Below are 24,488 nucleotides of genomic sequence, written 5' to 3' on the forward strand. Positions count from 1 at the left end.
GAAATTAAAAACTCTTTTTTATATTAAATAAGTGGCAACACCTATTTCTATGACCGTATTGGATCCAATCTCTCAGCAAATGTCAAAAACCTATGATCAAGGAAGAAATGAATCATATTTATTCTATATTACATTATCCAATGTAATTGACTCATTGATCTCGGATCCAATATATATGTTAATCTAATATCCTCCTTATTGGCATACAGCTAAACTTACAAGTACATATAAAATGTGGTATTTTAGACCTATTAAACATACGCGGTACGCCAATCGATAGGGGAGATGTTTACAGACAATAAATACTCTTTGACAAAATATGTCATAAATTATATACTTTCTGAGATATTTTAGTTTGAAAATGTAAAATAAATAACATTTTAGGTATAGGTACAACGTGAAATAAGTATTTCAAAAAGTATATAATTTACGACATTTTGTCAAAGAGTATTTGTTGTTTGTAATTATTTTCTCTGTCGATTGACGTGTGTTTTATAGGTGTACACGAAAATATGCCATTTTAAAAGGACTAGGAGGCCACGCTCCATACAAAAAGGTTCGAACTCTTTTACTGGCAAGCCCCAAGTCACTAGCCGAATCGCCTGTCCAAGCCGAATCGCTACCCCATTTGCACACTTTTATAAAAATCGCTTGTGACTAGTTCATTAATCTGCGTGAAAATATCACGTAAAATAGTCGCATTGTGTGTGGGCTGTGGCATTGAAATCGTTCGACAATCCAATATTGGAGAAATAATTGATCAATTAAAATGAAGAAAAAGGTACTACGGTAAGGCTATAACAGTGCAGACAAACTATGTAAGTATTCGCAGCAAGCGATCACTTGTGACTAAGCGTTTGCACGGTCGATTTTAGTCACCAGTCGCATGCGGCCAATGGCCGCACGGCAAAAGTTGGTTGGTAGTCTACCTTTGGGGCATTTACGGCCGTTCCCAATATTCAATCTATCTCTGGTTTGACATACAACCGATAGCAGCTAACAATGAATTGACATAAAATATATTATGTCTCTAATGTCTAATGTGAGCTATTCCTATCTCTAGTAGGGCAAAACCAGAGATAGATCAAATATTGGGAACGGCCGTTAGACAGTCGATTTTTGTCGTGCGGCCTAAGTCGTGCGGCTACGCTATAGTCACCCGTGTAAACCCCGCATTAGACCATAGATATACCATGTCATTTGTCAAATGTCAATACAAAAAATCTTACCCAGGTATCTAGGTACCTACCGTATCAATATAAAAATGTAGGTAGGCTTTCAAATTTCAATGATAAGAGATGAGGAAGAATAACTTATTTATAAAGATACACGGTATCAATAAAATGCAATACTCCACTTTGATAAACTTTGTAGTTTGTGAGAGGTGAGAGATAAACAAAAAAACAGCTGTTCGTGACGTAAACAGCTGTCAGCAAAGACAACAACAAGCATGCGCGCGATCATCTCTTTCTAAACAATTTCCTTGTCGCACTCATGGCGAACTCGAACGATGGCAATTCTCGTCGCGAGCTGCCGAAGCTCGGTTGTCTTGTATTCGCTATATTTTCATTTCATTGTATTTGTGTTAAATAATGCCTTTTATTTCGAAAGACTGGCGCTCCCCCGGCGAAGAATGGGTGAAAACTCAGGAAGGATGGGAGAAAAAGAAAGTGCTTGAATGTACGGCGCAACGGTGAGTTTTTGTCAGGAAATCAAACTATCCTTTGTCTTTCCTCGACTACGCAACTGTGTTTTCCTCGGTAATGCATAACTAACGTAATTATTAATCACAGAATGCTGTAGAATTTAGACTAATCTAATAACGCCTTATTCTAGTATTTTTGTGTTTCGGTTTGCAGATACGCAGCTATAACTAACTTTAATAACTCCGACCAGCAGAAATGGTGAGTGTTTACTTTCGGTTTGCAATTGCGATCAGCTGTTCTTGTTATTGATTTCTGTTGTGTCCTTCGCCGAAGGCACAATACGCAGCCCATTGTTCTTGCTCGCACTGTGACTACTGACTGCAGTTTATTAAATAGGTCAAAGACGCTCTGGATACATCTGAGGCCTTAACAGTCACACCAGAGTATTCTCATGGAACAAATTAATATATTATATCTACATATAAGTATAGGTCTACTAATACTATTGAAAGCAAACTAGGTAGGTAGGTGCTTTGTAATCATGAAGTTAATAATTCTTATCTTAACTTGACTGTAAGTGCTCTTATTAGGCACTTTTAGTTAGATAAAACAACTTTCATGACACCGCGTACACAGAAAATAAAAATATTTATTTTCCAAAAATAAAAAAAGTAAACTGTATTGCCACCAAAACTTGCCCCTTGGGCCTTGATGCTTATAGGTAGGTACAAATTTTCCATTAGTTATTACTTATTAATATTCATATATTTTTATTGGCACAGGCACTAGAATCTAGATTGCGCCAAAATTCGATTGTCGCTCGGAAACCATACATTTTCCGTAACAAAAACAGTCTTATGTCCTTTCCCGGGACCTAAAGACCTTTCCCTTACATTCTCCATAACAAATTTTATCTAAATCGGCTTAACCCATCAAATATCAATGTGATCAATCCCCAAGCGGCACCCGGCTGCCGCATAACAATTGAAAATCTATTGTGTAGCGATACCCACGATGGAGGTGTTAAAGCGTGAAGAGATAACAGACAGACAGACACACTTTCGCATTTATAATATTAGTAAAGAAATTACTAGGTATAAGGGTTGATGATCATTATATCCAGTGGCCGCGGCAATGTCGTAATGGACATTGTCCAAAAAAATCACATGTACTTTTTATTATTTTTTTCGTTAAAATAGGGTATTTTAAGAATATAAATTAAATAATTTTGAAATTCATTTTCTCAATAAATTTTTAAAGTTTCGCTCTGACGTCATCATCGGCCGCCAATTGACCTCTGCATATTATGTTTTAAATTTCCTTTCAATCTTATTTATAATGGGGCGATTCCGCTAGAGACGACCCTTGACACGAATTTTGAAATCACAGCATTTGTTACATTTTTTTATTGAATTATAAATAAAAAGATGTATATTTACTAGCAAAAGAACTTTTATCAGTAAAAATTTAAATTTGAATGATTTATAACATTCTGAAGTGATATCATATTTTAACGGCGCGAGAAAAACTGCTTATGCCACACATGATTATTTTTTTACTACAAATCACTAGCTCGAAGTTGAATTCCACTACATATTGACTGTATAACATAAGTTTATATTTCTGAGCAAAAAAAATCAACAATTTTGAATTTGTTTTCAAACATTGCTAAACAAAAGTTGCAATTGTTGCACCCGCGATAAAAAAGTACAAAAGTTTAGTTTTCTCGCTCAAATAAATTGTTAATAATTTGAAACTTTGTAAAAGTAAGAAGAATTGAGAGGGAAATAGGAATGAATCATTGGAATAAACTATTTTATGTACCTTAAAAGTGGTTGCACCCGCGATCGAAGCAGTATAATTGCAAAAGCAACAATTTATTTTTTGATTATTATAGTAATTTTCGTCATATTTAATATTATTAAGGTAAACAATAACGGTAAATTATATTTGTTATCAATACTTTTCATGTAATTACAAGATTTATAAAAAATTCAATAGAGTCACATCGTGTTTTATATTTTTAGATATATTTCATGTATTACATAACAGATGTTTCAAATTTTTTTTTATTTTTAAACATTTTAGAAGACATGCTACAAATGACATAAAAAAATCATATAATTTAATTTTTTTTTTTTGAAAACAATATTTTTACTTATCATTTTCCTTTCTTTCTTTTAAATTATAGATATTAATTTTGAATTTAATGTTTGCTGTAGTTCGGTTTTATAGCAATACATCGAAAAACGTTTGCCTAATTTACATTATCAAATTGTTTTAGTTATTTAGACGATTTATTTTCTCAGATCGATAAATGACTGATAATTAAAAATAACAAAATTTTAAGTAGTATTATTACAACTTACTAATAATATTATGTATTGCATATCAAAAATGTAGAAATTAGTCGCAGACTTATGAGTAAATTCAATTTCTTTAGACTTGTTGCACCTGCGATATTCTGATGTTGCACCCGCGATCGTGGAAATTGTTAATAATTCCTAGTACTAATAAATTAAATTAGTTGTATCTAGTTAAATCATTTCTTTGTCTTATACACTTTACAAATATGGGTTAATAAATTACTAAAAGTTTCACAATTAACAGTATTCTCAAATGAACTCGTCCGAGTTGTTAATGGAGGGCCGATTTGGTTGCACCCGCGATAGTACTTCAAACATATTTTGTGGCTTTTCTTAGATTTAATTATAGTTTTCATTTACAAATCATGATTAAACTAGTTAAAATGTATCCCTTCAGAAGATAATTTATTAATAAATATGTTTTATTTTGTCAGTAGGACGCTTTAAGTGCGTCAAAATGTTGCACCCGCGATAATGGAATCGCCCAATGGCTGGTTCGTCAAATGCAAGTTCTCATTCTCATGTGAAAGCTGATACGAGAAGCTTACCAAAAGTTCGAAACGTAATGTTGGTCGAATGTATTGCTAATTTAACGCCATTGAAGGTCAAACAAAGGTTAAGCGTATTTGTTCAAAAATATAAGTAACTAATGGGTATTTTTTTCGTTTATATACAGAAAAACGATCACTGACCTTATTCCTCAAAATGTTTTTGTAATGAGCAAAATTAAAAAAAAATGGACAATCCCCATTGTTTGCAATCACGATTAGCGTTAAAAACGTCGCATTCGAAAATTCCCCGCGTTCGCTCATTGTAACGTTGCAATCAGACCGACTGTTGCAGAAGATGTTACATGATATCAGATGATATTAGATCAGTTTTGAAACACTATTCGTCTAAGAATAGTGTTTGCTAATTCTATCCATACTTATATTATAATTAATGCGAATGTGTGTTTGTCCGTCTGTTACCTCTTCACGCGCCCGCTGAACGTACGGTGCCTGCACGATAAACGAATTTCGGTGCAATGGACTTGCGGGCGTCATCTGCAGCTGATGACGATGAACTATAGTATGTAGATAAGAACAGACTTGATCGTATATTTATATCTATTAGATCTTAAAAACGCATTCTCGCAACGCAGCTCAGCATAGCTCTAGTGGAAACGCACCCTAACTCTTTAATCCAAGCTCTGAAAAAAAAACTGCACTCTGTTTCCTTACAACAAACTAAAATAACCCAACATTTTGTGATTCATGAGACACAAGTCACAACGAGCTACGTCTGGCGTTGAAATTATTACTCAAACAATCCTCACCCCAAAGGAATTTTAAATTAAGTGCTCTCTATTTGAGGTTTAAATACATTGTTTAAACTTTAATACAAAAACATAATGTAGTAAGTACTAAAAGTGGCGGGCGGGTCGCGTTAAAATATCCAGCGGTAACCAATAACCATACATTTTCCTACTATAATAATTAGTATGAAGTATCCTATGTTTATCCCCGCGGTCTACTCTATGTCGACTTAAAAAAATTATAGCATCCCATTTAACGACTTCACTATATGACATTTAGTCAAAACTCAAATAACGTTAAACGTCACAGTCGTCTTGACGAGTTGTCCCTTAGTCATCCAATTGAATGGTGTCATTCAATGAACGCGCTAGTCATTCAATCGAATCGCAGATGAAACCAGATGACTACAACATCCATACCGAATTTCATCAAAATCGGCCATGTAGTTACGGAGTCTATTCGATGCAAACAAATAAACCAAATAAACAAACTTTTCCCAAATTCAATATTTTGTAAAAAGCATCGCAAATCATTTATATGAATTGGTTTGTTAAAAAATAAAATATAAGAAACCACCATAACATTGCAATGGATCGAAACGCTCGATCGCAAATAGCCTCCCATAAACAGACGTGACATTTCACGCAGACTGTCTAGCGAGACTCTCCCTAATCCATTAGGCCTCACCCCTTCTTTAATCTGTTATCTTGACAGACATGTCTACCTTATCCAATATATTCTTTCTTCTAAATATAAATTATAAACTTTACTGCCCGGTCCCTGAACACTTCTAGGTACTGAAAATCTATTCAACCTTTGATCCATATAAGATGGAAGTACTTAATAAAGCTAAGTTTTCTCGTAATAATTTGTTTGTAAAAACATCAGTTAAATAATTAATGAATAGAATAAAACAAAAAATCGCATGACCACGCTTGATGTAAAATGTCGGACGATTGGGGAAAAAAACTATCATCAAACGACTTTTCTTACATAATATTAGACAAAAAAAACTAAAACGTCAGTATAAATAAAATAAATACATTCTAATAAGTTTAGAAATATATCTTAATTCTAAAATAATAAAATAATTCATGTATAAAACAGTAAATACTATGAATCTTTTTATAAACTACTAACACAATATTATTTCAAACGAGGTTTCGTATCATTATGAACCGTGTAAAAATATGCACGCAACCATACTGAAAATGTAATGTAAGCAGAACCTACATTCGGAGCGCTCGGCACTTGTAGAACATTCGCCCTACTTGTGTTCTTTATGAGGCGATTTTTATATGCCGATATGAATATAGCATTGCCTTTTCATGATTTATGGCTTGCTTGGCGTGATGGACTACAATTATCACAATTAATAATATTATTTCAATTATTCTTGGTTCGAAAAACCTATATACAAAGATAGCAAAAAAGGATATGGGCGAACAGCTCAAAGACGGTCCCAAATTACATAAAATATTAAAAAAAAAAACACTTTGTTTTATACACCTATGGAAGCCATAAAGCATGTGTAATGTATATGTTATCAATTAAATATGTGGAACAAGATAATACACAGACATTCTAAATCGCCCCAGGTATTATCTTTGCCAGGCATTTTTGAAAGCCTTTTTAGATTATTAGATTTTGTCGGCAACCTTCTTTACGTGGTCTTCTTAGTTTAGCACGTGATTATAATATTTTATTGTGATTATTTCGAGTCCTTTCTCGAAACACTATGTTACTACTTACTCCTTCCAAATGTCATCAAAATAGCTTCAGCGGATCCAGCGAATATGTCTGTCTGTGCTTCACAGACAGACATATTTTTGCATTTATAATAAATTAGACTCTGATATGACAAAGAATATAAGTATTATTTAAATCGTATTCATATTGTAATCGCCCCATTTTTGTAGTTGGTCGATTCAATCAATTTTTGTGCCGTCCTAGAAACGGGAATTGGGTCAGGGTCGGTACGGCGAGATTAACAGGAGATGCGGGCAAATACTGAAAATGCCCTGTTTACTGTTTAGTTTAATAAAGGCCTATGGTTATTTCTGTAAGTATTGGCTTACTGAAAATTTGAGAAATCTGTAAAATTACAATACAATTACCGATACAACCATCACGAGTAAGGAAACTAATTTTTTTCTTTTCTTTTTCTTCCTTTTCCTCAATAATATACTATATATGAAAAGGAAACAGTTATTTTCAAAATAATAATACATACTATTTCGGATTCTTATAGAATGAAATGATGAAGCCTAAAGGCTTGAATCTATACTAATAATATTATAAATGCGAAAGTATCTCTGTCTGTCTGTCTGTCTCGCTTTCACACCAAAACCACTGAACCGATTGTTATGAAATTTTGTACACAGACAGTCTAGAGCCTGAGAAAGGACATAGGCTACTTTTTAACTGGAAAAAGGGGTTGTAAGGGGGTGAAAATGCGTTAATTTGTTCAAATTAAGTTAGTTCCAAAAACTCATAACAGATGGCGCCAAGAGTCGCCTAGATCGCACTATCGCTTGCTCATATGTATTTCTATAAGAGGTGGTATCATGTTGGAATAGTTTTTCGATTCTTTCGATTGTTATACACGTTATTAATTAGTAACTCACGGCTCACCTACCAACATAGACATCAGAAACAACAGCGCCAAAACTACTGAACCGATTGTAATGAAATTTTGTACACAGATAGTCTAGAGCCTGAGAAAGGACATAGGCTAATTTTTAACTGGAAAAAAGGGTTACTTCCAAAAACTCATAACAGATGGCGTCAAGAATCGCCTAGATCGCGCTATCGCTTCCGGGGGTCGGTGTGGGTTGGTACTTATAAAAAAGTTTAATTTTAAAAAGAAATATATTATATTATGTGCACACGGCACGGCTGTTTTGGGTATTTTGATTTAAGGGGTACCAGGATTTTAAAAAGCTTTTGACACCAATTTTGTTGACACCGCACGCTATAAACTGAAGTCCACGCGGACGAAGTCGCGGGCAACAGCTAGTATGGACTAAAACTTGATTGAAATTAATTTTTAGTTCCATGGTGCACATTATTTTTCAAAGAATGGGCGAAGAGCCCGTTTACAGACGATTTAAATTAATCAGGGCTAGCGAAGCGAGCTCTAGTATATCCCACAACATTTTACGTTACATTTTGTGTACACTTTACGGAAAAACTAGTACGCCTGTTGATTTGTGATTTAGCATACTAATTAAGGTTCTGCACCCAAAGGGTAAAAACGGGACCCTATTACTGAGACTTCGATGTCTGTCTGTCTGTCTCCAGGCTGTATCTCAAGAACTGCTATAGCTAGACTTTTAAAATTTTTACAGATTGTGTGTTTCTGTTGCCGCTATAACAACAAATACTAAAAACAAAATTAAATTAATATTTAAGGGGAGGGGGGGCGCCCATACAACAAACGTTCTTTTTTGGCCTTTTTTGCTCGTAATCAATAATGGCAACAGCTAGACACTTGAAATTTTCACAACCTCCCTAATTATTTTTGTACTTGAATAATTAATAATAAAATTAAAATAAATAGTCAAGGGGGCTCCCATACAAAAAACACATTTTTTCTTACTTTCGCTCTATAACGGTACGGAACCCTTCGTCGGCGAGTTCGACTCGCACTTGGCCGATTTTTTTTTATTAGATTATTATCATCAGTCAATCAAGGTGACGCGTCGAGCCCTCACAAAGCTCGGCTTTTAGCTAGTAATAATAATAAATATGGTACTGGATAGGAATCATAATAAATTCTAGTCTCTTCTATGACTTTTCTGCTTTTTATATTGTTTATAAAAATGTGTAGTTCAGATTAATTGCTTAAATAAAATTTATTTCGTGCCTATATTTACTATTCAGGGCTGCTTGTGGTTAGTCTGTGGTAAATAATACCAAGTTCATTCTAGAACTTGAATTCTAGACTGGTAAAATAAATATGGATAGTAATTAATCATTACTTAATCCACTGAAGCCTTAGAAAATCCAATAAGTTAATACCCCAAAAGCGCCGAATTTCGTTGTAGGTTATCCATACATTCGTCGTTTACCGGACATTTTTTTCTTTTCCTTTCTAGGGTTTTGTTTTTTCTTACCTGCAAAAACGCATAAAAAGAACATAAAAAAACTTCAACCTCGTTACGTATTTGATCTTACGCACTTTACGCGTTAAATATGGTTTTATTTTGACTATTTTCGTTGACAATTTCACCACTTTCCGTAAAATGTGGTACGCTGTTTGCGCTCCTTATTACCATCGTGGTCTATGACTTCAATTTTATTAGACCGTTGCGATCATTAACGCGTCATTAGATCGGTGTAAAGGTAATTTGAAAGTGAAATAGAAAGTGAGAAAGTGTCATAGTAGGAGGCCGCCTTTGATTTGCAGGCTGGTTTATGTAATATTTTGGGTAAGAATATGGCTTATGAAGTTATGACTTATGAGTTATGAGCTACCGTTTTGTTAGCCTTATTTTATACTTACTTGCTATTTATCATCATTATCATTATTATCTAAATCAAAAGTTCCTAATTTTTACATAATATTATAATGGATTATGGAATCGCATATAATATTATAGGTAAAAATACGTAGTTTCATGAAACTCCAAAAGAATGCTCCGAATTATAGCTGAAATTGTTTCAAGGACAAGTTTTTTTTGGAAAGACTCTAATGTACAAAAACTGATTCGTATCTTTTAGAAACCTTAGGTATACAATAGTCCTCACATATCTATACTATTTAATATTATAAAGCGGAAGAGTTTGTTAGTTTGTTTGTTTGTTTGTTTAAACGCGCTAATCTCAGGAACTACTGGTCCGATTTAAAAAATTCTTTCAGTGTTTGATAGCCCATTTATCGAGGAAGGCTATAGGCTATATTTTATCACGCTGATACTAAAATAGAAGAAAGTGTGGAAAAAACGGGGGGAAATTATTTGAAAGGGCTTATTCGACCGCGCTAATCTCAGGAACTACAGGTGCGATTTGAAAAATTATTTCAGTGTTAGCCCGTTTATCGAGAAAGGCTATAGGCTATATTTTAATCCGCTAAAACTAATAGGAGCGAAGAAATAGAGTAAAATGTGGAAAAAACGGGGGAAATTATTTGAAAAGGCTTATTTGAATGCGCTAATCTCAGGAACTACTGGTCCGGTTTGAAAAATGCTTTCAATGTTAGATAGCCCATTTATCGAGGAAGGCTATAGGCTATATTTTATCATGCTAAGACTAATAGGAGCAAAGAAATAGAGGAAAATGTGGGGGAAAACGGAGGAAACTATTGGAGCAATTTTTATGTTTTTTGGCACACATGAAGAATAGACCGCGTGACAGGACATAGGTTTCTTTTTTTGCGGAAAAATGTACGTTTTCCGTGACGTTCCTAAATTACGCGGGCGAAGCCACGCGGAACATCTAGTTGTTTAATAAAAGTTTTATGGATATTAAGTTATTTATTTTCATCGTAGAAAAGTTGCGTGATTATGTTTGATCGTAATAAACAAATGAAAGTGATAATATATTATTGTAACAGGTGTGATATAACATTGGTGAAGCAATTAAAATAATTCATAAAAATCAAGTCTGTTAACACATTTAACAGTCAGTTATCGGATACGTAGTCGCCTTTGTGAAGGTTAATAAATTGTACAATTGGCCAATTATGAAATAATCCGGTGAACTAAATAGACGATTGTTTCAAAATAGCAAAGCTGTTGTAGAAATGAAGAATGACCCAAGGTTAAAATTGCAAAATTTTCATAAAAGCAATTGAGAAATAAGCAGTAGATTAAAGGACACTTGTAGTAAATATCAACTACATATTATATAAAAGAGGCGTAACACTAGTTGGTTCACTTGGTAATGATTAATGGTTTTACTTGTTTACTCAAAAACAAATAAATAAGTCTGTTTAGTAATTGCATAACATTGTGAAATGAAACATGAAAAAAACGAAGACGTACTAAAAAGTTAACATAAAGACCAAAACGTAACTGACTTGTGCCCTTTTAAAGGGTAAAAAGAAAAAATTAAAAGCCAAACTACATTAGAGCGCGGCATTTAGCTCTGTCTGTATACCAGAAATGAGGATGCGACATTTAAGTGGTTCTGGAATTAATACATTTAGTTCTATAACGGGAATGTATCTCTGAATGTAGACGAGAGTTTTGGCGGGAAGCCAAAATATTGAGCCAGGGTAATGAACAGAGTTTTTCAAGTTTTGTAACATGTGAAGTATAGCTAATGTAAAGGAATAATAAAATGATGTGTTTTATTTCTCTAAAAGGTTTCAAAAGAAGATGAATTATAGGCGATAAATAATATTGTGCACTTACTGTATAGGTCATCGTTTTAATTATATGTACTATGTCCTCTTCTGGCACTCAAAGTATCTCCGTATTATGATGAATTTAAAATTAAGTTGGTTTTCATCTCTTATATAGAAAGTTACGTGGATTAACCAATTTTTTTGTTGTCCTCGTGTTGAAATACCATGAGGACAAAGTGTAAATATCCTTATCGCCGTGACATTGGCACTGACAATAATTCTGGGCTACATTGATACGGCCTTGCATTTGACGCCAACTGTTATGCAACTATACTAACGGGTTATGCAAGGTTTAATTTATTATGACAATTGAGGGTGGATTAATACAAGCTCATCTTGGCATCACAAAAAAATAGACCACCAAGGAAGTTTACCCAACAAATTCTCTGTATCCACCATATTTATGCGCAATGTCTTCGAAAATTTCTAAAAAGATAAAAAAAATTGGCGATAAACTGAAAAATTCTCGTCTTAAGACGCTAGACGCAAAACTAGCTTTTAAGGAATAGAAAGTCTGAAAAGAAAATAAAAAGATTCACACATTTTTATGATTTAATTCAAGATTAAGAAACATAACTATACCTTGAAAATATCATCTGATTTCCACTTAGAAGTGGAAATCAGATGATATTTCCAAGGTATAGTAATGTTTGTTAAACTTTAATTAAATCATAAAAAATGTGTGTGTTTTCATACTAACACCAAATATACAGTTTGAGCAGAAGGTTATTTACCTAAATTATGTAAATATGAGAATTATAAATAATAATATCAACACGCAATAGATCGTTAAAATGATAATCGGAATTAATATTCTATTTCACGTCGTTACGAAAGTTAACACAATTAGGTGGACACTTGAGTTATCGAAATATTTCGTGGTTGCTAGTTATTTAGGTTATACCTAAGTTACTTCGTTGGTTGTGCTGATAATGTTTTGGCAAAGAAAAAAATCCAAATAAAGTAAGTAGAAACAAGTGAAGGAATTGCTTTACTTATTCTTTTACTCAAGTTTTTTTTTAAATCTCAAACTTTAATATGTTTGAGATTAAAAAAAATCCCAAACATTAAAGATGCAGGTCACATCATTATTGCTCGGTTTCGGAGTTTTTTGACAGAAATTTATTTATTAACTACCGACGTAATAAAGTTGACCAATCAACGAAGCCAGTGAAAAGATCCCATATAGCCCAATATAGCCCAACCCAATATTTAGCAGCATCTCGATTTTCGACACACTTTCGACCAAACGGTGTGCACTTGTAGATAATGAAACCATTTCCATCGCGGTGAATCGAAAGCGACCGCGCAATAGATGACTCAACTGCGCGAATTATGTGTCGTTGACCTGACTACCGCATCATAACAGACCGTGGTAAACATAAACAATAACGCCTTTTTACATAAAACTATACAAGGTAAACTTTTAGTTTCAACCCGCTCACCGTAGCTCCTTGAAAGGACAAGGGTCTTTAAGTCCTGAGTCAGGCTCAGGCAGGCATTAGTAAGCTTTTGTTTGATTGGTCAGGACTCAGGATTCCCTCTTATATTCTTTAACATTATCTGCGATGAATTGCCTCCTTGCATTTTGCCTTTAATCGCCAATATTATCTAATACATAGGTAGGTAATTAATTAATTTTATAAGCTACTAGCGGCCCGCCCCGGCTTCGCACGGGTGGACATTGATTTTTAAATATATTTTTTTCAATCTTTATTTCTTACTCAATCTTTATGTTAAGCAGAACATAAAAATGGTTTCTACTGAATAGATTTTAATCATTTTTTCAGTGACTTAGGCCATAATTTATACCCGTGCGAAGCCGGGGCGGGTCGCTAGTAATTAATATTTACGTGGACTCTCCGGGCGAGCACACCCGCGCGGCGCGCCTTGACGACGCCCAATTCGCAACGTGCAGCAGAAATCGTAATATTTTATTTTCGCCATAACATTAAAACATAACATCAAAAAAAATAATTTATTTTGATAAGAATTAATGCCATGAGTAAAATAAAGGCATTTAAATGTAGTCCAAAAACATTTCAAGATTTTTTAAATAAAAAAATCGTTATTGTGCCTCACTCATTTTCCTCTATTTCTTCGCTCCTATTAGTCTTAGCGTGATAAAATATAGCCTATAGCCTTCCTCGATAAATAGGCTATCTAACACTGAAAGAATTTTTTAAATCGAACCAGTAGTTCCTAAGATTAGCGCGTTCAAATAAGCCTTTTCATATAATTTCCCCGTTTTTTCCACATTTTCCTCTATTTCTTCGTTTCTATTAGTCTTAGCGTAATAAAAATATAGCCTATAGCCTTCCTCGATAAATGGGCTATCTAACACTGAAAGAATTTTTCAAATCCGATCAGTAGTTCCTGAGATTAGCGCGTTCAAATAAGCCCTTTCATATAATTTCCGTTTTTCCACATTTTCCTGTATTTCTTCGCTCCTATTCGTCTTAGCGTGATTAAATATAGTCTATAGCATTCCTCGATGAATGGGCTATCTAACACTGAAAGAATTTTTCAAATCGGACCAGTAGTTCCTGAGATTAGCGCGTTCAAATAAGCCCTTTCAAATAATTTCCCTCCGTTTTTCCACATTTTCCTCCATTTCTTCGCTCCTATTAGTCTAAGCATGATAAAATATAGCCTATAGCCTTTCTCGATAAATGGGCTATCCAACAGTAAAATATTTTTTCAAATCGGACCAGTAGTTCCTGAGATTAGCGCGTTCAAACAAACAAACAAACAAACAAACTCTCCAAAATTATAATATTAGTATAGATGCAATTTATTATCTAGATTCTGGTGTAACTAGATTGGATTCATTACCGTTTTCGCTGGTTGATGTATCGCATCGCGTGACCAATTACTGTACTTCATAATTGTTGGTAATCGAGTATCAACGTTTTAATTAGTAGGAACACCAGTAACTGCTTAGCTATGATTTTAAAGACAGCATGGTACGTTTTCGTTTGTCGGATTTTCCATCAGATATGTGAATAATTGAGTATGCCATCTATCACCAAAAGATAATATTATTGCAGTCAACAGCGGGCGAACTATTTTAAGCCCCGACTCCCAAAATGCAATGATCTTTACTTTACTGCGTCCGTAGTTTTTGTCGTTGGGTACAAGTCGAATTTTTATTTTATTTAAATATATTTTGTATGTTTAAGTTATTTTCTAAAATGTCAGTCGACTGATTGGTTGGCGAAAATTATCGCACTCTTAAAGGGTGGTGTAATATAAAAACTACAATTTATTTAACGTTCCAACGTTTCAAAGTAAAATGTTTTAGCTTGTAACTGGAATGTAAAATCTATAAATAACCACCCCACTTTCTCCGCACGAATTATATCCTCGTTAACCGAACGGTTATCCCGGATACCGTATTTATAACTAACCTAAATGTATTTTTGACTTAGTTTCCACTTAAAATTTCCTCCGCGAATCAACTGGGAGCGCTTGTCGTTGCTAACTTTGAGAGTTTTTCCAGTAGTTTTGTTGTAATTTGCAACTTTTCGCTGAATTTTAGCTCCTGCTAGTTTTGCCTGCCAGTTTTTGGAGCAATAAATATAAAAAAATCCCTAATTGGAATTGAAATAAATAGAAATAATACATTGCCATGATGTAGGTATACGTAAATTCTAAATAAAACCACAAAATATGATGTAGCAAGAATACCAATTCCATTATGAAAATATGTGAACAATTGGGTATGTACATTGTACAAGCCTTTGACGTTACGTGTCCTAGAAGTTTCAAAATTGTGGTTACCCTAACCACATTTCCTTAACCCTTTGATATAAATATTAAATATTATTATAGAGGTAGTGTAATTTAATCTCATAGTTGTGCAGGAATTCAAGTTATTTAATATTTTCAACATCGGAACAGATAGAACAGGAACGTCGTTTGTAATTTAGTTTTATATAAGCGGTACTTAGAGACTTGAAAGTGCATTACGGTAATAAAACTTGTGTTATATATACCAAGGGTCATTATTAATGTGAAAGTACAGATATTGTTCGTAGCAATTTACTAGCACTAGTTATTACTTATTACTATTTACCAGTGCTAGTAAATTGCTAGTAGGAACTTAGATGCCCATTACTAACGCCGGTTTCTGAGGTTTTTTGACGTGATTTTTGTCTATTCCGTAGTGCTTTTAGTTTTTTTATAAGGTAAGGGGGTAAACGAGCAAATGGGTCACCTGATTAGGGTTGCCAGGCGTCCGGATAAAGCCGGACACAGTCAGGCTTTTTGGTTGCGTGTCTGACCAAAATTAATAGGTGTCCGGCTTTTGTAGAGCTTTAAATCTATAATTTTACATGAAAATCCTACTTTCTAACGGTTTTACATCTAACGAGACGTAATATTATATCAATCAGATGTTAAATTTATTAATTAAACCGGAAAATTTGTACAGATACGTATTGCTATACTGTGAATTTAAATTGAATAAAAATGTCCGGCTTTTTATACGAATGTCCGGCCAAGCTGTCTATTTTATCCGGCTTTACGGCTTAGCGACCTGGCAACCCTACACCTGATGGAAAGCAACTATCGTCGCCCATGGACACGATACCAAGAGCTGCTGAACCGGCCTTTTTTTACCCGACTGCCAGGAAGGGTTATGTTTGTTGATTGATGTTGATTGGCTAATGTTACCACTTCAGCCAATCAATAACACTGTGGAATTAATAAACTCCTGTCAAAAAACCTCCTTAGAGCTGCAGATACACATTGGGCGTTTTGAAGCGCGCGCTTTGCTAACGCGCGTGCGTACACAATATGCAAGCGCGCGTACGCTTCAATAGAATACCCTAGGTTCTCAAAACGCGCGTTTCAAACCCCAAATGTGTACCTGCTCTTAAAGTGGGCTTTAGACATATTTAATTTTTGGGGTCGATACTCGATACTGACAAAGCAGCTGATCGCAGAAACAGTAAGATTGACAAATGTAAAATTACAGTGGGATTTTAATGTTTTAGGTCCGGTGAGGAAGGTGACAAGAGTTCCGAGGAGGTCGCGAGAATACCGCCACACTGCCACATTACTATTAAATGCACAAGAGAGGTAAGTACCTAAATAAATAACTCTGTCAAAAAAGTGAAGAAATTAGAAAGTAGCAACATCGTAGTGTCATCACTTTTCTTAGATTTATTCAAGATTTATTTGAAAAGGATGACACTACAATGTTGCAACTTTTTAATTTCTCCACTTTTTTAAAAGACTATAACCTCGTCTTAAAACCAAGGAATAGACCGAATAAAATTTAAAATGTGAAATTGTATGAGTAATCCCATAAGCAAATTGCAAAAGCAATGTGAGCACCTATGCAAATGAGCGAATCTCAGAATGAGCAAAAGAATTCCGTAAGCAACATATTTTTGTCTCATTGGAAGCATCTTCAATCTCTCAATGAGCAAGTAAATTTCATGAACAACATAATATTCTTGTAGTCTAGGAGCATCCTTCAACACATAGCATAATATTTCTAAATCATAACATAATAATATCACACCACTTGCATCATCACTTACACACCATTGTTTAATCTCCACAGATAGCTGGTTTCAACGGTCTATCGGAGGCGGTCCGTCGCCTGGACTTCTCGTCTGCCGTGCGCGACGTCAGACGGTTCAACTACATCTGTGCTCTTCTAGAACTGCTGCTGGGCGGACAGAAGTTGACTAACCTGCCTGGTGCAGCGCAGAAGTTGTTACTCTCTATGCTGGAGCAATTGGCTGATCAGGGTATGCGTTACAGTTTGTTTGGCTCAAGGTCAGGTTTGGGTATTTTTTATTTTTTAACAGATTTTAGATTTACGGTTAACCTTGGTTGGGTTAACCTCAAGAGATAAGAGAAGAGACTCAGGTTGGGTTACCTGACTGAAGCAACTAACTTTCTATTTACGAGATTAATTATTACCGGCTAATCCAATCAACTTTAATGTTTTATATTCACGAATTCGACAGAGAGGTAAACCTCTGTTTACATTGCCGTTCTCTTTCCGATAACATTTACAAAGCCTTGTCTTGCATAAGGATTTTATGAAAACGTACCTACGATAAAAACTCTCGTTATTATTTCTTGTTGTGCCTTTGTTCGCAGTGGCAACATCGAAACAGAATCTAAACGCGTTGCGAGCGCTGCTCGCGGGTGTGTCAGCGCTGCGTGAAGCGGAACGCCGCGCGTGTTGGGGCCGGCCGCTCGGCTCGCGAGCTCTGTGGGGACACCACGATACCGCCATAGACCGCATCAACCACATCGCTAACAGCATACGGATACAGGAGGTCAGTGGTTAACCGTCTCAAGCCACTGGTGACTGGTGAATACAAAGACAAGGCAGGACACATACAGAATAATCGAACGGTCTGAGGGGGGGTTGGGGCTGCCCCCCCCCCCCCCCCCCCCCCCCACACAAGAGCGTTCGGTCGCTAATGCTCACTAGTTTCATACCTAAACGTGAAGCGGAGAGAGTAGAGGGGTAAGAGGGGACTCGGTAGGCAAAGGAAACCTCCTTTGAGGGTCAAAATTTCGTTCAAAAGCAAATTTATTATACCTAATTTTATGTTTTTAATTTCAGCCTGGACCGGAAGTGGTGCCTAAGCTTCATGACTTACCGGAGGAGTGCATCCGAGAGATACTGCTGAGGATAGCCGATCATAGAGACTTAGATGTAAGCAACATAATATTATTATGTATGTATTTTTTTATAAAACAAGGGGTCAAACAATCAAACGGGTCACCTGATGGAGAGCAACTACCGACGGCGATCGACACTCGCAACATTAGAAGAGCTGCAGGTGCATTGCTGCCCTAATTTAAGAGTAAAATTACCGCTTATTGTCTTTTAATAAAGCTCATGGGTATTCTTTTTCACTGTGCCGCTTTTTTAAACTGTTTCGGTCAGAGAAAGGGTCTTAAAAATTACTAAAAAACTACCAGAAATAGTCCCCAAAAGGAAGAAAATTAAAGACTTACCTTATTTGATAAAATAAAAATATAATATTATATAGGAGTCATTCTTAGGTGTATTCTAACGCAAACTGCAAAGCTGAGGTTAGCCAAATCCTGAAAATGATATTCATAACTTTGCTTTTTCTTTGAGGCTCCGCTAGCACTCTGCACTATCAAAGAAATAGATTCTTAGGCAGATTGCGGACCTGCACGTAATTATGTACTAATTTGGTCGCGTTATGTCAAACTCAGTTGACATATCACAATTAACTTTATATGTATTGATATTATCCGACCAAATGACGTTGGTCCGTCAACTGCCTATGAATTAACTTCTCTCATTAGGGGGATATTAGATTATCATATATATTGGATCCGAGATCATTGAGTCAATGATATGATCAAAGATTTTTGACATTTGCTGAGAGATTGGATCCAATACGGTCATAGAAATAGGTGTTACCAGTTATTTAATATAAAAAAGAGTTTTTAATTTCTTGTTCGTTAATATGTTTCAAATAATGTAATGTAATTATTTTTCTAATTATATACTTGGATAATCTTGCAGAAATAACAAAAAACAAGCCATATTAACAATGACGATGTCTTTTGACAAATCGAATTCTCTGAGATCTACCCTGCGTTCCAGATGACGTTGAAACGCTAACGCTCAAGACTGAAGTTTTTCCCGTTCCACTAGCATGTGAGCGTCAGTGATACAAACCCAAGTGGAACGGATTATGGATCGTTTTGAGCGTTTTGAGAAAAGTTTAAAAAAAGAACTATAATTTTTTTTACATAGATACATTGAACCGAACTTGGATATTACGATCCTTTTCTTCAAGTCGTAAATAAAAGTAATTGTTTATAGTTACATTTATTTTACAAATAAAATACATAATATTATATTTGTTTCGTTTTTAGTATTACATTTTTTCATATTTTAATATAGTTAAACTTTTATTACTTAAGTACCTATATGTATTTGAGTTTTCACATTGAATCATATTTTAATAACAAAACCACATACGTTGAATATTGACTATTGTCACATATTATAAACGTTAGGTAACAATACCGCGTAATGCTTCAAGTACGAGGTCAACAGGTATAGGAGAGATGAAAATTAGTATTATATTTTATAAGAAATCATTTGACCTTTCATTTAAAACAATTTATTTTCCAATCAAAATATTTCATTAAATGTTATTTCATTTAATATACATATTTCAATTAAAATATTATTTGTAATGAAATAATATAAAGTTTTTTGTCTCTACTCTGTCGTGAAAACTTTCCGAACATGGCTTTCGCGATATAGTTACGTTAAAATTAAAAAAAAAACTAGAACGCCCACTTTGACCCATCTTTGTCAAGGGTCGTTTTGAGCGAAAATGATGACGTCATGAGTGACGTCATAGCCGCGATTTAGACGACCCCGGTCGCCAAAGGGAACGGCAGAAGGGGACGTTTTGAGCGTTTTGGTCAAAATTAACGTCATCTGGAACGCAGCCCTAGTAACCCTGACGTTAATACCTGTCAGCGTTAGCGCTCTCCATTGGCTATTGAGACCACATATGACGTAAATTGGATCAATGAAATATGATAATGTAATATACAGATATGATCAAATGATCATATATATTGGATCCTATATATTATGATCATATATAAATGATAATGTAATACCCCCCTAGTAATTACATAACTCAACCTTCAAAACTCGTTCCCAGGCGGCGTCATCAGCATGGTCGGTGATGGGTTCAGTGTGCAGCGAGCAGCGAGTCTGGCGTGAGTTGGTCCGCTTCCACTTCACCCCGCACCAGGTGGACTCCGCCAGGGGGGATGCAGAGGAAGTGGACTATAAGAAGCTCTTCCATCAGCTGAGGAAGTGAGTATTTACGACTGCGCCAGGAGAGTTATGTATAAGCTCTGCAGCCTGAAAGGCTTTATATATCGTGGGGGTACCCACAATTAGCCTAATATTCCTGCATCGCGCTGTCGAAGTTTTCTAAGCGCGTCAAAATATATACGGCAGCTGAAATGTATCACGTGGGCTTCGGCCTGACCGAGCATACCACCTCGCTCGGTCGGAAGATCTTCCTTTGCGGCCTCCACGCATATTATATTCCACAATATTTTAGCTTAAAAGGTGTCCTAGATTAACTTAAAGTAATTATGAATTCTTAAGAGTAATAAAATAATTATTAATTCTTTTATTTAGCAACAATGAACATTATAAATTTAATCGATTGAAAAACTTCGAATGCACGACTGGACTATGGCGCTAATTGCTTCGCCACGAGTGACGAGGGGACTTTCCTTGATAAAAACTCGAGGAGAGGGGTGTTCTTAACATGTATAACATTATTAAATATACTTATTAGTGGTTGAGACATAAGCGATCTTCAAAACCACAGCAATATACTCAATCACGACTCACGAATTTCGTGTCAAGTGGCGGCCTTGACTATCTATCACTTTGAGACACAGACAATGTTACTCAAAGCTATCAAGGCAAGCTTTTGAAGCCCACAAGAGTTGTAAGATGCCATGATTCTACTTTTAAGTCAGCCAGGCTTTTTCATGATTATTATCCACGATGCCAAAGATTTAACGTGGGAGAGCCATGCTTCGGCACGAATGGGCTTGCTCTACCGAAGAAATACCACGTTCTCACAGAAAACCGGCGTGAAACAGCGCTTGCGCTGTGTTTCGTCGAGTGAGTGAGTTTACCGGAGGCCCAATCCCCTACCCTATTCCCTTCCCTACCCTCCCTTATTCCCTTCCCTTCCTATCCCTAACCTCCCCTATTACCTTATTACCTCTTAAAAAGCCGGCAACGCACCTGCAGCTCTTCTGATGCGGCGAGTGTCCATAGGCGACGGAAGTTGCTATCCATCAGGCGACTTGTTTGCTCGTTTGCCTCCTTATTTCATAAAAAAAGATGGCATCGTGGATAGTAGTCAGTTGACAGTATTGGTTGGTCTCTGTATTAAAGGCTTAGCTTGAACCTCATTGGAGTAATAGGTCTATTTTATAGGAGGATGGCCCCTGAAATACTGTGGCTGGTGAAGTGGTGAAGCCAAATCTTTGAAGACCAATAACCCCAGACCTTTACTAAAATGTTGTAAAGCATCAGCAGTAAATAATGTGTTATTTTCAGGTTGTATGGTCTGCGCGAAGACGCGCGCTACGCGGAGACGCTGTCGTTGTGTCGCCACTGCAAGTGCCTGTTCTGGAGGTCGCTGGGACATCCCTGTATTGCTGACCAGGTAACCTTATAACACAGTTTGCCGTATAGAATTGACTCTTCTTAGTATAACATTGTTACAGAAAGGATCCGGGAAATTAAAGGGAGGCAGACGATATACGTCCATGACTTTATTGCTTGTAAATATATAAGTAGCTCCTGCAAACAATCGCAATTCATAACACCATTCGCTACTGTACAAACTGCACATTAAGAAGAAAAAACTTCATACGAATACTGTGCCTACTCTTGTAATTATTTTTGAAACTTTTTTTCAGTGTCCAGAATACAGGGAAAGACTGAAGGAGGCAGGCGGGCCGCTCCCCCCGCACCCCGTCCCGCCCGCGGCCTTTCTCAAGTTCTTCTCGCTATAAACGCCGCGCTGCCGCGGCCTACTCGATCCGTTCCAAATTCAAAATTTGACAGCCAGCGATATTTAAAAAAGGAACAAGGTTGATGTTCTAAAAGTGATTGTCTATGGCTGAATTTGACATTCGAATACCAATGGAATAGAAGTCGCTTTTATTCAAATGCAGTGAACCCTTTCAGTGCATTTTAGGGGGGTATTACATTATCATTTACATTGGATCATTTCTATGATCATATATAGGATCCAATATATATGATCATTTGATCATATCTACTTATTACATTATCATATTTCATTGATCCTATTTTACGTCATATGTGGTTTCAATAGCCAATGGAGAGCGCAAACGCTGACAGGTATTGACGTCAGGGTTACTAGATCTCAGAGAATTCGATTTGTCATTTTTAATATGGCTTGTTTTTTGTTATTTCAGCAAGATAATCCAAGTATATAATTAGAAAAATAATTACATTACATTATTTGAACCATATTAACGAACAAGAAATTAAAAACTCTTTTTTATATTAAATAACTGGCAACACCTATTTCTATGACCGTATTGGATCCAATCTCTCAGCAAATGTCAAAAATCTATGATCAAGGAGGAAATGAATCATATGTCTATATTACATTATCCAATATCATTGACTCAATGATCTCGGAACCAATATATATGATAATCTAATATCCCCCTTAAAGTGGCTGGAAAATTAATAATGACAAGGATATCATAATAATATTTTTCTTTTTTGCTTAACACAATATGTAGTTATTTTCCTCTTGCTGTTATACTGTATTTTATGGACGATTTTGTCTAAGTTTCGTGTGTAATTATCCCTAGTAAGAATTATTGTTGAAACTTTACACATTAAACTGCCAGTATACATTTAAAATTAACTCTTATCAAAATAAAATTTCATAAAGCTATGAATTCATTAGTACTTATTTAAGTTTTTTTTTTCGTGAGCTGCATTAAAATATTTCTCATGAGTGAGGCTTACTTATTTAGGCTTGTGAAAACCTAAATATAAGAAGTAAGAGTAGATTTGTAGATGACCATGAAGTATTATTAAAAATATTAATGCAAAAACATTTGTGGCCACTTATATGAATTTGTTGTTAAATGGTAAAACATTAAATAAAAAACAATAAAAAGAAGAACATAACACTGCATAGGTATATAACATATCTATTGCAACATGAGGCTTGGTAAATCAAAGCATTGTAATATTTATTTAACGAAAACATATAGAGCAATAATGCCTTTTTACATGACTGTGGTGGTAACAGTTTCTTGGAGCCGAAGTGTATTACCACACATACTAGTATAAATAGTATAATTTTCTATATTATATTATCAGCAAGTATAAAAAGGAATTAAGCTATGTGCTTTGAATTAAGATTCGAAAAATATTCGTGGCAGCGTCCTAAAGGGTAAATCTATAAGCACTACTTTAGAAATGTGAAAATATTTTCAGCATACAACATGTAACTAGGTGATAAGAGTATGAGAGGCAGCTTCGGCAGCCAATATTTTACTATTAATAATATGTAGTTGACAGGATTCACAATTGCCAGTGCGAAAAATCTGGTATTTTTAAAACTGTAAGATATGATAAGTGTGTTTGATGATTTTTTATTAGTTAACTTTGCTTTTCAAACTATAGATGCTTTAAATTTTGTGATATTATGTTTTCATGATTTGATTGGTTATATTTTATGTGATAATTGTTTTGTGGTTTCTTGTTTGTCTATGATGTTTTGATGTATGTTATCTATAGTCTGTCAAAAAAGTGAAGAAATTAAAAAGTGGCAACATCGTAGTGTCATCCCTTTTTTCTTAGATTGATTTGAAAGGGATGACACTATGATGTTGCCACTTTTTAATTTCTTAACTTTTTTGACAGACAGACTCTGGGGGGAAAGTGTGAATATTGCAATATTTTAAATTAATTAATTTCATTAACTAATTAATAGCTGTTTCATTTGAATATCTGTGAGATGCTATGGTTGATTTTTTTAAACATATATTTAAGGGCCTAAAATACAATAACTGTCCATTGAGTAACTGTAACTTTTATGAGAGAAAAATTGTAATACGCCCTTTAAAAGGTTTCATGCATAAATTTTAATTTAAACATTTTTTCTAAACTCATTTTTAAATAGATTTCATGTTTAGAAAATAAGCCAATTTAGCTTACAACTTATTATTATAATGTAAAAATACTGAA

The 24,488-nt window shown here is 35.0% G+C and overlaps 2 protein-coding genes across 3 annotated transcripts in view; one reads left to right on the forward strand and one right to left on the reverse strand.

Moving 5' to 3' along the window:
- Positions 1-1,503: 1,503 nt before the first annotated feature.
- Positions 1,504-22,323, forward strand: LOC121738637 (F-box only protein 32). 2 transcript variants are annotated; one of them, XM_042130828.1, is made up of 9 exons: positions 1,504-1,693; positions 1,860-1,904; positions 16,663-16,747; positions 17,238-17,427; positions 17,786-17,967; positions 18,261-18,353; positions 20,368-20,525; positions 21,801-21,909; positions 22,166-22,323. In XM_042130828.1, the coding sequence occupies exons 1-9, from the start codon at positions 1,593-1,595 to the stop codon at positions 22,259-22,261; spliced, it is 1,059 nt and encodes a 352-aa protein (XP_041986762.1). In that variant the 5' UTR covers positions 1,504-1,592; the 3' UTR covers positions 22,262-22,323. The 2 variants fall into 2 exon arrangements, with proteins under 2 accessions (XP_041986762.1, XP_041986763.1); XM_042130829.1 differs by lacking the exon at positions 1,860-1,904.
- LOC121738635 (integrin-linked protein kinase) overlaps positions 5,109-24,488 on the reverse strand; it is a 35,343-nt gene continuing 15,963 nt past the window's right edge. The window contains exon 9 of the transcript XR_006037313.1: positions 5,109-5,138. The gene's annotated coding sequence lies outside the window, so the exon portion shown is untranslated. The remainder of the gene's footprint in view (positions 5,139-24,488) is intronic.

The sequence above is a fragment of the Aricia agestis genome, chromosome Z (genome assembly GCF_905147365.1).
Source record: "Aricia agestis chromosome Z, ilAriAges1.1, whole genome shotgun sequence".
In the NCBI taxonomy this organism is placed as follows: domain Eukaryota; kingdom Metazoa; phylum Arthropoda; class Insecta; order Lepidoptera; family Lycaenidae; genus Aricia; species Aricia agestis.